This window comes from Equus przewalskii, chromosome 10 (assembly GCF_037783145.1).
Source record: "Equus przewalskii isolate Varuska chromosome 10, EquPr2, whole genome shotgun sequence".
Taxonomy (NCBI): domain Eukaryota; kingdom Metazoa; phylum Chordata; class Mammalia; order Perissodactyla; family Equidae; genus Equus; species Equus przewalskii.
In genome coordinates this window covers 37,525,073-37,543,621 of record NC_091840.1, presented here as the reverse complement: position 1 = coordinate 37,543,621, position 18,549 = coordinate 37,525,073, and the positions used below count along the sequence as shown (strand labels likewise).

At 38.6% G+C, this 18,549-nt stretch overlaps 1 protein-coding gene across 20 annotated transcripts in view; it reads left to right on the top strand.

The window, feature by feature from the left end:
• The window catches only part of AP2B1 (adaptor related protein complex 2 subunit beta 1), a 118,779-nt gene that overhangs the window by 24,955 nt on the left and 75,275 nt on the right, over nucleotides 1-18,549 (top strand). For all 20 annotated transcript variants that reach the window (XM_070562499.1, XM_070562490.1, XM_070562491.1 and 17 more), the window contains 4 exons: nucleotides 12,741-12,931; nucleotides 14,985-15,206; nucleotides 15,679-15,799; nucleotides 16,190-16,285. In XM_070562499.1, the coding sequence (XP_070418600.1) occupies nucleotides 12,741-12,931; nucleotides 14,985-15,206; nucleotides 15,679-15,799; nucleotides 16,190-16,285 (630 nt within the window). The remainder of the gene's footprint in view (nucleotides 1-12,740; nucleotides 12,932-14,984; nucleotides 15,207-15,678; nucleotides 15,800-16,189; nucleotides 16,286-18,549) is intronic.

The window sequence follows — 18,549 nt, the reverse complement described above, 5'->3', positions numbered from 1 at the left end:
TCTTTTTAGGCAGCTTCATTATGTTCTAGATTTTTGGCAAGCCGGAACGTAACTTCACACCTTAAAGTTTTGGGACCTTTTATTTCTCTCATTGACATTTTAAAGTTTGCCTCTGTAATGAAGGGGAGCAAGTCCCAAGAGGCACATTGAGTCTCCAGTAACTGAGCTCATTGGAACTGACAGATTGGTCACTAAGTATCATTACTGAGAAGGTGGAGGGATAGAGCACCTTTCTCTCCGCTTTGCCTAATGCGGTATTTACTTGGAGGTAAATAGCATTGAGTTAATGAGTAACCTCTGAATATTTTTTTTGTTAAACTTTATGAAATAGAGAGTTGGAATTTGCCTTGAAATAGACATTATCTCTCACTTGCAAATTACCTGCTCAGATCTTTGATTTGACATTTCATTTGGTTTCTCTTATTCTTTGGGTAGCCTTGGCTTCTGTTGATTATCCTTCAAGTTCAGTATCAAGATCAAAGGATAAAACAAGCCACTTTTTTTGCTGAGGCAGATTCGTCCTGAGCTAACATCTGTGCCAGTCTTCCTCTGTTTTGTGTGTGGGTCGCCACCACAGCGTAGCCACCGATGAGCGGTGCAAGTCTGTTCCCGAGAACAGAACCCGGGCTGCTGAAGTGGAGTGCACCAAACTTAACCACTAGGTCATAGGCCAGGCCCCAAGCCACATTTTTTCTTTAAGGTACTATGGTACTAACTACCATCAAGAATCTTTCAGCCACCTCCTAGGCCTAGAAGTGCATGTGGGTGTATGTGCTTAAACTTTGACCTCTCACGGGGCATCACCAGCAGTATTAGAAGATTCAACCCTGCCTTTTTTCTCTCGAGCAGCATCATGTGGCACCTTTTTCTTTTAATTCCATAAAGAAGTAAATTTATAAAACAATAGTGTCTATTTTATAGAATGTTTAGCTGGTACAAGGTTGTGTGTCTGGTGTTGCTTTTGGTTTACTTTATTTTGTGCACGTGTCTTTGGAATTTTCTACCTGAGGACAGCTGAGAAGATGAAGAGTACTTGGGCTCCACAGGCTGGGTGTTGGGCATTGAGATCAGCAGGATATCATGTACCCTGTAGAAACTCGTCAAGATATTCAGTGCGGCAAAGAATGTGGGGTCGTGGGAGGGGAGAATGAGTTCTGACTCAAATAGGCAGTTCCAGTTTGGGTAGAAAAAGGCATCTCTACGCTAAGGGAAATTCTTCAAGGCAGAACCTATGAAATTAGATGGTTAGGGTCTAACTGAGGGATTAGCAAAGATGCCTTTTTTTTTTTTTTTTTACCTAAGTAGCACTTAGAGATCTTTATCCAGATCAGTTGAGAGGATGGAGTGATTCTGGAACAAGCTTAATTTGTCTGATTTAGTCAAAGTTTTGTGGGTTTATTTTTTTGAGATTGGCCCTGAGCAGACATCTGTTGCCAATCTTCTTCTTCCTTCCCCCCCCCCCCCCTAAAGCTCCAGTACATGGTTGTATATCCTAGTTGTAGGTCATTCTGGTTCCTCTCTGTGGGACACCGCCACACCATAGCCTGATGAGCAGTGTGTAGGTCTGCGCCCAGAGTCCAGACTGGCAAACCCCAGGCAGCCAAAGCGGAGCTCGCAAACTTAGCCACTCAGCCATGGGGCTGCCCCCCCCAAAGTTTTCGTTGTAGAGAAAGGGCTGGTTTTCATCCAGTCCATAATACTCAAGTAGTATATGTATGCCATTTATTTATTTATACTTTTTATTATGGGAATTTTCAGACGTGTTCAAAATTAGAGCAACCAATTGAATAAAATAAGTAAAATGAACCCATTTACCATCACCAGTTTCAGTAATGATCAGTACATGCCAGTCTTGTTTTACTTGTTTTCTTCCCCTGCCCCATACCTATGTATAAGTAATTTAAGTGAGCAAGAAGTGATGGGTCTCTATTTGAATTAAAATTTTTTTTTTAAAGATTTTATTTTTCCTTTTTCTCCCAAAGCCCACCAGTACATAGTTGTATATTTTTAGTTGGTGGTGCTTCTAGTTGTGGCATGTGGGACGCCGCCTCAACGTGGCCTGACGAGGGGTGCCATGTCCACGCCCAGGACCCGAACCAGCAAAACCCTGGGCTGCCAAAGCAGAGCGCACGAACTTAACCACTCGGCTACGGTGCCAGCCCCTCTATTTGAATGTAATATGTAACATTATAGTAAGCTATAATGCTCTTAATAATTCTTAACCTATTTTTACTACAACAAATCAGAAGGTGAATCAGGGAGATTTTCACAAGTATTTCTGAGAAAACTTTTAGAGAACATTCAGGGTTACTTGGTAGATTTTTGAGAAACTATTTCAGGAATGCCTTTTGTTTTATTGTATCTTTATCGCAGATTTTCCTAGAGCGGATGTCAGCATTAGATGTTAAATTGTTGAACCTACTGCTCTCTAAGGAGAAAACCTTTCTGCTTCTTGTCAGACCTCTTGGTAGCAGAACTTTCCCCTGGTGTCATCCACGTACTGCTAGCAGGGTGCCCAGGGTTTACACTTTAAGGAGGCCTTCACGCTCAGGTCCAACTCTGCCCGCGTGGGCCTGAGATGGGTGCCTCGCTTGCCTTACTCTTGTCCTGGCCTTGTTCTGTATACCCACATTCAAATCACTTGACCGCTTTATTCTTGTTTTAGTGAAGAACTGAAGAGCTTGGACTAAGAGGTAGCCAACACACATACACACACACCTGCTTTTGATCTTGACCCGTACCTTTCATCTCAGCTTTATGTCCCGCTTTTTATCAAAAAGTATTATAGCTGTCATTAGACCACTGATTTTCCTTTCCTCAGTTGGGTCAAATGCTGCTGATGGGAAATGGATGAGTGTTAAGTAACTTCCAAGGTCTACTGGTGAAATGTAAGGTTTAGTAGCTCAAACGTCTGAGAAGTTCCTAAGGTTTGTGATGACTTCGTGTCATTAGGAAAACGGGAAATTTAAGTGAATTTTATGCTGGGCACAGTGATAGATGCTTTCACTTAGTTCTCATATCTCCCAGTGAAGTGGAGGTTATTCCCTGTTAGAGATGAGGAAATGTACACTCAGGCTGAAGGATTATCCCAGAGTCATACAGCTTTTGGTAGTGTAGCCAGGATTCTAACCTGGTCCCGAGTCCCAGTACCCATTACTGGTCACTGCCTTCCTGGATGTGTGTATGCAGTAGTATTTAAATGTGTCTCTGCACATGCACACATTTAGAACTGTTTCATTTTCTCAAAATGGTGAAAATTTTGAACATAGGAAGGCCTTTAATTATCTGAGAACTGTTTTAATATGGAAATCTTCTCGATCCTCTTACTCTGATGATATGCTGGGAGTCCTGTTTTACTGCTTTTGAGGGGTAGTTTTTTTCCACTTTTTCAGAAGTTTTTCCACACGGTGGCAGCACTGCACCAGCAAATATTAAATCTTTTGCAAGAGAAAGTAATGCTTCCAGGTGGTTCTGCCTTAGTAGTTTTCTGGTAGCTTGCATCAGAGGGGCATCCAAGATGTGAAAGCACCAGAATGTCTGCAGAAATGACTTCGAAACCTGCGAGTAAAATGTTGATTAGGGTCTGATGGCTCTTGGGGTTATGTTGACCTCCAGGCTGGTTCCTGGGGGTAGGTTACCTTGCTGCAAGTAATAGAATTTTATTATATTTTCATTCCTTGTCTTTCTTAGGGGATCACACACCTCTCGTTTTCTGTAGTTGTTTTACCATTTATTCTTTAGTTAAAGCTGACTTACAATGAAATGCTATTTGAAAGAGAAAAGATAAACTTTGAAGTAAAAAATTCTCACTCTGTTACGTCCTAGGTAACCTCCCTGAGTCTCTTTCCTCTTTCGTAGAGTGAGGGCTACCATCGTAGAGAGTTGGGAGTATTAACTGAGCTGTTGCATAAAAAGCTCCTATTAAAGTGTCTGGCTTATGGGAGCTCATGAGATGATGGCTGCTGCTACTGTTATAAAGTAGATATTAGGCCAAGTTAACATTGTGGCTACAGTGTTAATTTAAAAGGTTCTGATTCCTCTGATATCCGTACAAATTCATAGAGTAAAATCGTTTGTGAGGGAACTAGAGCTGAACTTATTTTCAGATGTAGATTTTATTAGTCCATTATTTTAAAAGTAAACCTGTATTCAGAATGAGGAAACATTTTGGAGCTATAGGAAAATAGCTCCCATGATTTCTTTGCAAATGTCAGAATTGTAAAAGTTCTATCTCATTAAGTTGATATTTGCAAGAAAGATGCACTTTTGAGTGATAGTGACTATCGTCCAGCTTTTTGCCCACATATTAGGAATTTCCTCTCCTTCCTGTGGTTATTCTTTTCTCTCTCAGGCATTTGAGGTATTCCAACTTGAGTTAACATATTTACACTAGACTCTACTGCTCCAGAGACTCTCTTGACAGCCCGGCCGCATGTGCTTTGCTTTTTGTTTTTCTTCTCAGGAAGCGTGTGTGTTTTAACTGTGCTGGCCAGCATGGAGAAGCAGCATGGGGTTGTGGCAGTGCTGCTCAGCCAGGAGTGATTTTGCTCCCAGGGGACATTTGGGAGTGTCTGGGGACACTTTCAGTTGTCACAACTGATGGGAGCGTGCTACTTGAATCCAGTGGGTAGACTCCAAGGATACTTCAAACATCCTGCAGTGCACACGACAGCCCCCGCAACAAAGAATTATCCATCCCCAAACCAGTAGTGCTAAGGTTTTGAACATTTGGATTATGGAAATAGCACATAGCCTTTAGGGCCAGAGTGGCTGCCGTTTTGAGTCCTGGCTTGGCTGCTTACTAGAAACGTGGCCTTGAACAAGTTATTTAAAATGGTCTTCAGTTTCCTCATCTGTAAAATGGAGGTACTCATGCCTATTTTACTGGATTATTTTGACCATGAAGGAATAATTTATTTAAAAATTTAAATAATGCCTGGCATACAGTAAATGCTTAATAAACTATAGCTATTCTTGAGCCACCCCTGGTGGTCTCGTGTTTAAGATTCAGCACTGTCACTCATGAGGCCCAGGTTCATTTCTGGGTCAGGGAACCACACCACCCATCTGTCAGTTGTCATACTGTGGCAGCTGCATGTTGCTGTGATGCTGAGAGCTATGCCACCAGTGTTTCAAATACCATCAGGGTCACCCATTTCAGCGAAGCTTCCAGACAAATACAAACTAGAAAGAAGGACCTGGCCACCTACTTCCGAAAAAATTGGTCATGTAAACTCTATGAATAGCAGCACAGTATTGTCTGATAGAGTGCTAGAAGGTGAGAGGATAGTGCAAAAAGATGGAGAAGGATTCAGCTCTGCTCTACACAGGGTCGCTAGGAGTTGGAATCTACTTGATGGCACTAATGACGACACATTCTTGAGGAACAGACCTACCATTATGCACTTCCTATTGTAAATTTTCTTTTTTTTTCCCTTGGTAAGGAAGATTGGCCCTGAGGTAACATCTGTTGCCAATCTTCCTTTTTTATCTTGAGGAAGATTGTTCTTGAACTAACATCTGTGCCAGTCTTTCTCTGCTTTGTATGTGGGATACCACCGCAGCATGGCTTGGTGAGTGCTGCATAGGTCCACACCTGGCATCCAAACCAGCAAACCCCAGGCAGCTGAAGTAGTGTGTGCAAACTTAAACACTATGCCGCTCGGTTGGCCCCTCTATTATTGTAATTTTTATTTAGGTCTTAGGAAATTTGCTTGTATTATGGTTGGTCATCAGTCTGAGATGATAAATATTGAAAAAGTCTAGATCACTCTCTAAATCACTTTGTAAATTCAACAAGGATTTTTGTCAGAATATAGTTGATGTCCTTGTGGGCTGTGTTAAATTGTTTATTAAAGATAGGCCTAGAACGCATAGAAAAACTTGACCTCACTTAATTTAGTACTTTAGTTATATAATTTCTGTTATCTCTAAATATATATTAGTAAGTAGGAGAGTTATAAATTAAAATATTATGTATAAGTGAAATTAGAAATGCATATTATTGGGGCTGGCCTGGTGGCACAGCAGTTAAGTTCTCACCTTCTGCTTCTTGGTGGCCCACGGTTCGCCGGTTTGGATCCTGGGTGCGGACATGGCACCCCTTGGCAAAAGCCATGCTGTAGTAGGCGTCCCACGTATGGAGCAGAGGAGGATGGGCATGGATGTTAGCTCAGGGCCAGTCTTCCTCAGCAAAAAGAGAAGGATTGGCAGCAGATGTTAGCTCAGGGCTAATCTTCCAAAAAAAAGAAAAGAAAAGAAAAGAAAGAAATGCGTATTACTCTTCATGCCGAAAGTGCACAAAGGAGCTCCAGAGCTGATAGAATTATAGGCTTGTGTGAAAGTGTCAGTGTGTGGCAGGCACTGGATGAGAGTAATGTAGGAGGTGATAAGTTTAGTCTGTGTCTGAGTTCCCCAAGTGAGGAATGTCATATTTGGTACTGAAAGAGGAGTCGCTCTTAATTTCTGTGGGGCTGGAGTGTTGAGTAAGTGGAATCATTGGAGGCTGCTTTAATATAAGGCCCATGGCCTAACTCTTGAATTTCCCACTGGTTGATCTGAGTGCTTTTATCTCTGCGTACAGAGGAAGCAAGAGATTTTTGTTTTCCTTTATAATAAGCTTTGTGGAAATCTTTTTCTGTGTATTCTCAATTAAAAAAAAATCAGTTTTTATTTTATCAATTATTATGAAGTTAGGTTTGTTTTTCAAAAATAAACTCACTTAGGGAGGGGATAATTTTAGGTTTACAGATAAATGGCAAAGGCAGTACAGAAAGTTTCCATGTACCCTTCACTCAGTTTCACTTAATGTTAACATCTTACATAACCATGGTACATTTGTCAAAACTGAGAAATTAGCATTGGTATGTTACTATTAACTAACATACAGACTTTATTCAAATTTCACCTGTTGCAACACAAATGTCCCTTTTTATTCCAGGATTCAATAGCATTTAATCACTTCCTTTTATAAAGAGTTGACTCACTCTGTGTGAAAGTATCTCAAAAACAGAAAAGTGCTTTGTATGTGAAATGGTATTTTTGTTTTCCAGTACTATTGCTAGTGGTTAAAACTCAGGCTCTGGAAACACACAGACTTGGGTTTTTACCCTAGTTTTGCCATTTCTTAGCTGTGTGATCTCCTTAAACTTCTTAGTGTCCTCACCTATAAAATGGAGATTACAATTAGTGCTTCTGTCACAGGATTGTTGTGAACATTAAAGGTACAGGGTTTGCGAAGCGCTTAATACTGAACCTGGTATAGAGTAAGCCCTTAATAATAACAATTATATTCTGTAATTGTGTGGTCATTGTGGGGCTGGATATTAATGATTATTGAAGGGTTAATCTTTCAATGGCAAATTTATTTTTAAAAGATATTTAATTCTTTTGTATATGTTATTTAAAGCCAGACATTGTTTTTTAGGATAATTCTGAGGGTAGCTTACCCATAAATGAAGCTGTCTGTTTACAATATTATTTACCATACCATTGCAAAATTACTTTTAAAAGGTAATTGTTCAAGGATATACCTTTAAAGCAGTTTTCATCAGCAACTTCCTGAAAGCTGGATCTGTTGTCCATAGTAATTTAGTAGTGTACCAGAAGATCATGGCTCATTCATTTCTAAGTGTCCCCTTTATAGGATGATCTCAAGGCTCTAATTTAGCAAGAGATTACTCTCGAAAGGAGATAGTAAGTGGTGTGATGATAAATTTTTTGTTTTGTTCATGTTGTAGCATGCGTTAGTGTAATTTTGTGGTCTATGGGCCAACTAACTCTGATTCTTAGGAGTGCCTTTCATCTGTGTGTAGATAGTTATTGATAGTGTTTTGGCTTTGAGAATATTTGCATTTTGTCAGACCACATCTTAAACCACTTAAATAATGAATTTTATTGAGTCTTATTTGTAAATCTTACTTGTTAACCATGTATTCAGACTTTTTTGCTATAATGAGATGTGTTGACTCAACTAGGTAGATATGTTAACCCAACTTCCTCATTCCAGGAAAGATGGGGAAACGTACAGAACATTATAGAATGTATTATAGTTGGTGTATTATCACTTGGTATTCTGGGCAGTGTCTTGGATTTAAAGTGAGAGCTCCAAGTTTTACTTGTTTAAGGGGGAAAAATTAATTGATGCCACATAGTCGTTGTGTCCTTAAGAAGATGACGATGACTGAAACATGCTTAGAAAAAATAGATGTTGCCCTGTGTTTTAACGTGTCATTTGATGCAACTCCATAAAGGAGAAAGCCACATTCCAAACTGTTGCCGGTTTTTAGGAGGATAAAAATATGCAAACCACCTGTATATTTCATCATAGTAGTTTTGGTCAGTTATTCTACTGCTTTCACTTGATTCAAGTCTTCAGGGGCACCAGCTGAAAGGATTGTAAATTGAACAGGAAAACTGAAACATAAATCTGTTCAGAGTGTATAACCTTGAAGGTCATTGCTGGAAATAAAAGTCTTCTAAATAGTAATTTAGTTAATAGGAGGGAGTCATTTTTGTGGAAAGTGATCTCTTTCTTGGGTTCTGAGGCTATGAAAATGAGTGAAATTAGAGTGCAGGATGAAAATCATTCAAAGGATAGGGAACTGTGAGAGATTTCTCATAATGGAGCTTCTGTTTGTAATACTCCACCCCTGGTATATATCTCGATTTCCTCCTAGAGTTCTTTTTTACAGGATCCTTTTTATTCTAACCATACCTACTACTCCAGCTTGCTCCCTTTTTTAAAAAGATAAGGTCAAATTTATGTCCCCAGAATTCCTTCATGTAAGATAGGAGTAGCTTATAAATCAGATTTTATAGCTGAATAGTATATCTTGTCTCTTTAAGTGCTGCCAGGATTTAATTTTCTCTCAAACGTAGAAAGTGGAATACATTTTCTCGTTGTATAAATCTGCTTGTCCCTTTGCCTGGAAATAATGTTTTGATTATATTATCCTTCCCCGACTCTGATTTTTCTTTCCCTTTCCCCCGGTTGATGTTCACAGCTCTTGGAGCTTCTGTAAATGCTGGAGGCAGAGTGATTGTTACTCAGACATGGAATCAGACGGACCTTGATTCGTATTTAAGCACTCTCCCTTTCTGGCTGTGCTGACTAAGCAAGTCACTGAATTTCTCTAACCCTAGTTATAAATTCATTTTTAAAGCCTGCTTCCTTATTTGTGATAGGTGAATTTTGATAGCAACTGCCTCAGAGTTGCTGTGAGGATTAATAGCACATAGTAAGTGTTCAATAAATTTTAGCTATTATTGTCTTATCTTTTTGTGCAACTTCATTAGGTATAGTATAAAGTAAGTCAAAACACAAATTGTTTACCTTAAAAAAATTCAGCAAACTCACTCTAGTATTGAGTGTGATTTTATATGTGTATCTATATACATATGCTTTTGTATGCATGTATGTATATGTTTGTATTTAATATCTGTATCTATAAAGTATACATGTTACATTAGGTCTCTGGTGGGTGGGGGGGAGTAGGAGGAGGAATATTTGGTTGTAGGCTCTCAAAGAACAGAACTTACCATAATTGGGAAGCAAGAGAAATGAAAAAAACCTTTTTCGATGCTATGGATATGTTCCTTTGTAGCCTAGATGCCAACTTTTTGCAAATCAATTAATGTACTGAGAAAACTCACTTAAGAAACGCTGTTTGTAAATCCATTTTTAAAGCAAAACTTCCTTTAGAAACCGTTTTCTTTCTCGGGAACTCTGATTTTTCTGAGATGAAAATTAAAAGGCCATTGTTCCCTTGGTAGCAGTGTTTCCTAAGAGCAATACTAATTTTCTAGGGGTTAATCTTAGTTCTAATTCAAAGTGACCATTCCAGTGATATAGACACAATCTTTGTTTTAATACCCGGGTAAATCAAGGCAGTTACTGCAAGGGTCAGATTTGTTCTTTTGTGGTATTGAATTATTGTTTGGAGAAGGCTCTCTGGGAAGAGGAGGTAAATCTTAAGGGTCAATATTTTTTTTTAAGTTTATTTTTAAACTTAGTATATGTCCTATGTACACAATACCAAGTTCCAAAGAAACTGTAATGTTGAGAAGTGAGTCGTCCCATATGCCCTAGCCACCCAGCTGCTGTCTTGAAGTCGGTGTTTTTCTTTGTCTACTTTAGGCTCAGTGTGACTAGCTTGTTTTAATTGTCCATTAAAGAGGGAGGGGGGGATGACTTACTGACCAGGAACACTCTAAGCAGTCCTTTGTGGGCCCAGCTCAGTATGTTTCTGAAAACGTAACAGTCTGAATGTGATGGTTAGGGAGAGGAAAGTGGAAAGGTAAAATAGAGGGAACTGCAAGGAGTTTTAGAGGAATAGCAGAATGTTGTTGTTGGGGGATGCATCTCCTCTGTGTCATTGGCTCAGTGGCTGTTTGGCAATGATCTCTTTTCTCAGCACAGGCTTTTCCAACCATAATCCTGTAATCTCATCTCTCTGGATCTTTTAATTAGACTTACTTTTCCCTATCTCCTTTCTTGTTTTAATGTGTTAGTAAGTGGAAATTGCATATTTTATCACCTGAACATATACTTCATTAGCTGCTTATACCCTTCGTTTAATTTCCAATTGCCTAAGATAATAATAGGAATTCTAATTGTTCATTCTGTTCAGCATCCTTCTGCTCTTTCCTCCCCATTGCTTTTTTTAATTCCCCCTGATTTTCTCCTTTCTTCTGCATTTCCTATTAACACACCTTATATTTAACTTTTTTTTTTTAACATTAAAAGAATTTGGCAGAAATGATAAATTGTGGTACGATGTTTATTTTGGACAGCTGGTAACCAAGACTGGGTATGTTTTGGCAGCGATAGATGAAAACGGGCATTTAGTCTTCCAGTATGACATTTCGATCCTTTATACTGTAATTGGCTCTATCAAGTATACTTGATAGAGATACAAGTAGGTGAAATATCTTTTCCCTGCCTGTAAAGCACTGAGGTGATGAAGAGGATTATTACTTCACTGTGCCTTTGATTTTTCACTAAATTCCATGCTTGGTGGTGGAGTTAACAAACAAAATTTGTCAGAAAAGAACCTCATACGTGCTCCCATGCAGTAGGTAGACTAGATAATGCTTCCTGATTTGCCTTAATAAAATATTATATTCATAATCATACTTACCAAGTGAGCCTTTGATTTTTCATCTGGGAATTTTTGTTCTGATCACTAAATTGTAGCTGAAGATGATTCCATTTGTGGCATTATTATTTGCATAATAATGAATATTGTCATAAGTGTGTTATTTGATTAAAAATCATGTTCTCTAGACGTTTATCTTCTAGGTAAAATCACATGCTGGGATAATCTGCAGACTACCCAGATAATGTGGATGTTAGAATCAATAGCTAAAAAAAAAATTCAGTAGCTGAATTATGGTTTTTCTTTTGTCAGCAAAGGATAATTATACGACTCTTAGTTTCTCAAGCTTTTAGCAAGGGACTTTAGTAAGAACTAACAATGAGTTGATATTTTTGAGAATTCAATATGCGTAATTACTGAAGCTGCTATCTTCTATCACATCTTGTTTATACTTACAGATTATTTGTATTCAACCTCACCTTGCTAATCTTTAGTAATCACTGGGAGCCTCACTGCAAAATATGGTTTTAAATTCACTTGTACAGGGCTGTAGTATAATTTTTGTTTGTGTTTTGTTTATTTTTGGGTGTTTTTGCAATTTTTAAATTAAACATTCACTGGTTGAAGATTAGTTATATTAGAAATAATCTGTAATTTTGACCGAGTGTTCACTTTTTTCCCCACAACTAATATGGATTCCCAGATCTGTAAGTCAGGATACAAGTGTACTTTCTTATATTCAGTAGCAATTTTTCATTTACCATACTATCTTAAAGAAGGATATATTTGAGATAACATATTTGATTGATTCTAAGATCCCGTTGATTATAAGATGCGTTATTATTTTCTGTATTACCTGGAAAGAAAAATACTTCCTATTAAACTGACGTCCCATTGATTATAAAATGCATCCCAATTTCAGAGACGTTAATGTGAAAACCTGTGCAACTTAGTCTTGATGAATTATGGTAATATTACCACCTTAAATTTGCATAAGGCTTTGTAGAAAGCACTTATACGTATGTCGTCTGATTTGATCCTCACACCAAAACTAATCTTTGAGGTGGGTTTAATTATCCACAGTTTTCAGATAAGAAAACTGAATTTCACAGAGGTTATATGCTCTCCCTACGTCCTATAGTAGTGAACTAGGGGTCCAGGCTCATGTTTTCTTACTCTAAGACTTCTGATGTGATTTATGGTAACACCTCCCCACCCCCCCATACATGCACACCCATAACCCTATAGAATTATTTGGCCTAGATTTTTCTCTTCATTGCCTAAAGTACATGTTTCATATTTAAAGTTCGTTGCTTTTATAGCTGTTTATATGTCTTGATTCTACTGATAGTTTTGAGTACTATTAAAATTGTTAATGTTTTAATAGTAAATCATTTGTGACTCTCTGCTAGTAGATGAATTGTTTTAATTCTGGGCTACCTGACCACTAGGAAGCTACGTATGTCATCATTAGTAGTTTAATATGTATTTTGAAAGCAATTTATCTGTTTTTATCTGACTAGGTAAAATGTTCAGGAATGATTAAGAGTTGAGATCTATGAAGTGATCCAGAGAGGTTAAGTATTTATGTATATTTCTACTCTTCTCGGTAAATCAGGGTCATATCTGCTTCTTTCCCAGGTGGTGGCTAATGCTGTAGCAGCGTTATCTGAAATCAGCGAATCTCATCCAAACAGCAACTTACTCGATCTGAACCCACAGAACATTAATAAATTGCTGACAGCCCTAAATGAGTGTACCGAATGGGGCCAGATTTTCATCTTGGACTGCCTATCTAATTACAACCCTAAAGATGACCGGGAAGCTCAGAGGTCAGTCTCTTTTCCTCTATGGTATATGGGAGTCTTGCCTCCTTATCATTAAGTTCTAGTGTCTGTAATGGAATGAAAGTCTGTTATGTTGAGGAAGATCGGTGGCTTATGGGATAGATGTTGCTATCCCCATGGTATTTTCTCACTGAATTTACAGACATTTTAGATAGTGGAGTAAACCATGCAAAAATAGCTCTTCCTAAGAGATACGTGTTTGTCATTTCTTGTTTCAAGAATACGGTTATCCTCTCTTAAAGTCTCCCTCTTCATGGCCTCACATCTCCTTTACCGCAGTTCCTCGCCATTTGGCAAACAAAAGTTTTTTGATGTCTATCACTGTAGTGACAAACTTTCATTATATTAGCTACATGGTAAGTGGCTTGATACTAGTTATTGAGCTGAATTATACCTATAATTCAGTATTAGAGAAAGAGTGTTGGAGCCAGCAAAGTATTTGATGTCTTCCATTAGATACAGAAATCATGTCAGTCTGAATTTGAAGATTTTTGGAAGGCACACCTGGATTATTCTGCCCACTCTTTACCGTGTTAGTATTGCAAATTTTATTTGACTATCAGAAATTGGCTGCTAAATTTCATATATACGTACATACATTTTAGTTAACAGAGTTGGAATTATCACCAGTTTTTACTGAGCATTTTGTATATATAGGCACTGTACTAGGCAAAGTACTTCTGAAGAAATGTTGGCTCTTCATTAAAGTTGACATGTTTTAATTATGGTAGATAAGAACCCTCCTTGCCTGGCGAAGCTCAAGCTGCTATAATGTAAGTGCTCTTCACTTATCTGGGAAATTGTTCCCTCTGGAACAAGCTCACCCTGATAATTTCTTTCCATCGTTGAAAGTACAGATATCTTCTGGAAAGAACTTTATGTAGAATTTTATTTTCTCTTGGTTGTTGACATCTCACGCTTATTCATTCATTCCCTCAGCAAATACTTATTGAGCCCATGCTGTATGCCCAGCATTGTTCTAGCCCCTGAGGATATAGCACTGGACAGCCAAAAATCATAGCCCTCATGGAACACTCGTTCTGAGAGATGGGGCAAAGTGTGGATAATATGTTTATATAATACAGTATATAATATGTCAGATGGTGATAAGTGCTAACAAGAAAGATAAAGTAGGGAAGAGATCTAAGAAATGCTGGGCATTTGGGGATGAAGAATAATATTTTATTAAATGATCAGGGAAGGCCTTGCTGAGAAGGTGGCATTTGTATAAAGACCTGTAGGAGGTCAAGGAGTTAGCCAAGTTAGAGATAGGAGGAAGGGAGAGAAACACCGCTTACTTATCTTGTATCCTTAACTGAATATAGTCAGCCACTCATGTTGCCTAAGAGCTATCAAAATTAGGTTAATTTCTGAACCCTCAGCATATAATTAAATATTCAAGAGTTCGTAAAGCATTTAAGTGTAGGTGGCAGGGGCTAGGAGAAGAGGAAGAGGATGGGAGAATATTGCAGTGGTGTTGCGATGTTAAAAAACAAACAAAAGCCCTTTCAGAGATTCCTTTATTATCCTGAAGGCAAGGGGTTGGGTAGTTTTTCCTGTCAACCCACCTCCTCCTGCATCTTACAATGAAACCTTCAGCCCCAGTTGGTTGATGTCTCTCACTCTGAAATAACTCTCAGGATGCTTAATTTGACTTCTTATAGGTTGAGGAGAAATGGGCTGTGAGGCAGGGAGCCCTAACTAATATGGGGAGAGACAGAGAGGACTATAAAACAGGAAGGTAAATGGCGTGAGCTTCAAGTGTTTTGGATATTGGCTAGTTTCCTTCCGGTTTGAACATCCCTTATTGCTGGTTCCCTAAATTCTTCTGATGTCCCTGCTCTGCCTGTAGTTTGCTGGGAATGAGGCTTCTGCAGTTTTGGATCCCAATTTTACCTACGCATGGAGCTTTGACTTTTCTAACTGATTTTCTAATTTCTTGATACTTGGGCCATGGGATTCTGACACATTACCTTATAGCGTAGATTGAACAAAGAAATTGTAATTCAGGATGTTAATTTTCCTTTTTTGCCCTCAGCATCTGTGAACGGGTAACTCCCCGGCTATCTCATGCCAACTCAGCAGTGGTGCTTTCAGCGGTAAAAGTCCTAATGAAATTTCTAGAGTTGTTACCCAAGGACTCTGACTACTACAATATGCTGCTGAAGAAGTTGGCCCCTCCGCTTGTCACTTTGCTGTCTGGGGAGCCAGAGGTGCAGTACGTTGCCCTGAGGAACATCAACCTAATTGTTCAGAAAAGGTTGGGAAAAAATGAGTTGGTGATTAAAGTGTTTGTAATTTTGAAGTAAGCTTAATAATATCAATATTGAAGAGGCCAGTGTTAAGCTTTTTTTAAAGTATGGAAATGAAAATGTATGGCAGAGCAGCTTGTCCAGGGTCAGGAGGCTAACAGTTGATTTCGGAGTGTTCTTGTGATAAATGCCTGATGTTGCTGTACAATTTAGTTTATTTTCTGAAGGGCCTCTTAATAGTATTCTAGCTAATGCCTGCTTAATATGGTTCAGGCCTTAGTTTAGAGCCAGATTGTTGTTCTAGAAGTTCTTCTTGGCAATATGTACCCTGACCCTTAAAAAGGATAAAAATAGTCTGCCAAATGGAACTGGTTAGAGGGATGTCGAGGAAGTTTGTGAGATTAGATATTTAATACCGGCTCAGAAGGATATATCAATATGTGCCTCACCTTCCTCATCTTGTGTTTTTGTGTACCGCAGGCCTGAAATCTTGAAGCAGGAAATCAAAGTCTTCTTTGTGAAATACAATGATCCCATCTATGTTAAACTAGAGAAGTTGGACATCATGATTCGTTTGGCATCCCAAGCCAACATTGCTCAGGTCAGACTCATAGCAGACTCAAGTTTATAATGACATAGATTTTTTTTTTTTTTTAAGGAAGATTAGCCCTGAGCTAACATCAGCCACCAATCCTCCTCTTTTTGCCGAGGAAGATTGGCCCAGAGCTAACATCTTTGCCCATCTTCCTCTACTTTATATGTGGGATGCCTGCCACAGCATGGCTTGCCAAGCAGTGCATAGGTCCACACCCGAAATCCGAACTTGCAAAGCCTGGGCCCCTGAAGCGGAACATGTCAACTTAACCGCTGAGCCACCAGGCTGGCCTCTATAAAGACTTAGATCTTAAAGACTGGCCTTGAGAAAAAGCTCAGCCATAAAATTGCTGTTTGAGACCCCTTAATGATTGTCTGCTTCCTGGATTTTTAACAGGTTCTGGCAGAACTGAAGGAGTATGCCACAGAGGTGGATGTTGACTTTGTTCGCAAAGCTGTGCGGGCCATTGGACGGTGTGCCATCAAGGTGGAGGCAAGTGTCTGATGGTAGTTGTGATCACCTTATGGGATTCTGAGTGTTCTCTTCACTCCTTTCTTTTAAATACATTTTTAAAGTTTATGGAAATAATAAAGCACATAGTTAAAATATTAAAGAATTTTTAATGAAAAGCAACTGTCTGTGGTCCCTCTCTTCTCAAAGGGAATCATTTTTAACTGTTTCTAGTTTTAGTTATTTTGATTACTTCCATATCTCTAAATAATATGTTTATGCTGTTATTTATTGATATACCAATTACAGACATTGTCTGTTACTTTCTGCTATGAGATAAGCAGCTTACTTCATATACCCCACCATTCCTACTTCTGCCTTCCTATTCTCCAGTATAGTTATATCATGAGGTTTTTTGTGCCTATATTGATTATCTTTGTAAATTGAGATAATACACCTTTATTTCTTTTTCTATCAACTATAGACTTGCAAAACTTACTGTGCCCGTTATGACTGTAGATAGGTAGAGCCAATACAACTGTACAGAAAATATGAGTGACTGTATTTTCTTTCTTATAGAGACTTGTTTTCTCTGGAGTTTCTGTAATGGCCTTTCTTTTTTTTCTTGCATCGTGTGTCTTCATTGCACCCTTATCTTCTTCCAGCTTTTCAAGCTTAATATCAAATCGTAAACCCTTTTTTCTCCTAGACCCTTCTCTCTTTCAGTCCTCTGTCCTCTCGCTTGTTGCAATCTGGCTGATTGCTTTCTTGGCCTCTGTGCCTCCATCATTCCATACAGCCTTTCTTTATCGCTCTTGTTTTTGGTACCTATTTTTTATAGCATTCCTTTTTTTCATGATTGCAAGAGCTCCTTGAATCTCTGGGATATGAATTACCATTTTTTGTTTTGTTTCTATAGTTTGAATTTAATTATCTGGAGTATTGTATGGTGATGGTTGCATGCCTATGTATAATTTTTTAATTGTGGTATATACATGCATATAGTAAATTGCTGCTCGCTTTTTAAGAATGACATAACGGAAGAGTTGATCAGGACTTATGTACACTTAGGCAGGGCTGTGACCAGAAGGTTTCTGCTTTAGGGCGGGGAGCTGATCTTTACATGGAAGTCCTCTTAAAGAGCTTCTGTGTGTTCCTTGAGGCCAGATTGGTTTCTAGCTTGCTCGCAGCCTTCCAGTAGGTCTGATGGGCTACAACTTAAGTTGCCCTGCTTCATCAGTCACCAGTCCTCCATTTGTTTTTCCTCATTCAGAAACTGGTTGAAATTAATAATGGCCTCTCTTCACTATGATGATGTGAATTCAGAGCTCCATATTTGTTCTTGCTACTTGACTATATGCAATTCTGCTTAGAGTCAGAAGGTTGGACCATATGACTTCTCAAGGATACTAAAATAGTTTGTAGAGTATGACCAATACTTTATGGCAACAGAAGGAAACGGATGCTGTGTCAGAGAAGCATGTATGAAAGCCAAGTTCCTAACTGGCTTTCCTTGTTTTTTTATTCAAGTCAGTGCTGCGTCATGTAGTTAACACTGATAAATCATTTAGTAGACTAGTTGTTACAGCAAGAAGTTAATTAATCCTGATTTTTATTCCTGGTTCTGCTAGCTCAGTTGCTTCCGATATTTAATACACTTCTGTTGCTCCATTTGAGAAATGAGAAAGTCCGTTTATTGGATCTTGATACGTTACCTCTTTTTTTATAAATTGTATTTCACATACTTACCTTTTTTATTTTTCTTATTGAGATAGAGCCACCTACTTACTACTAATGTATACAGTTTTCAGAGAGATTTTGGTAGCATGAGTCATTTTGTGCTTTTCACTGCCAGACTATCATTGTCTTATTGACCGCTCTGACAAAGCTCAAAAGAATCATACAAAATTAGATCCCATTCCAAAGTTGAGATTTTCTATCCCTGGAATTGCTAGAAAGTTCTCAAGGCATCTAGATTCCTAGAGGCTGTTAGTGCCATGTATTGTGTCTAATGGAAAAGTTGTCTATCATAATCTGTGGAAGAGAGAAGCTTCTGACGGCTTTCATCAGAAGTGCCCTTTGGGAATGTGAGAGTATGTTAGGAATGAACGTTCTCTGGAAATACAAGATCAGCCTTCAAGAATCCTGCCTTTTAGCTAATGTCCTTTTATCTGAGGTTGCCTGGACTTGCCTGGCAACTTTTCCTACAACTCTTTCAATCATGAAAGTTAACAGTTGGAAAGAGTTTCTTATCCCAAACGTGGTTATTGGGGTAGGAGAGGCAGTGATTGTCTGTTTTTAACTAA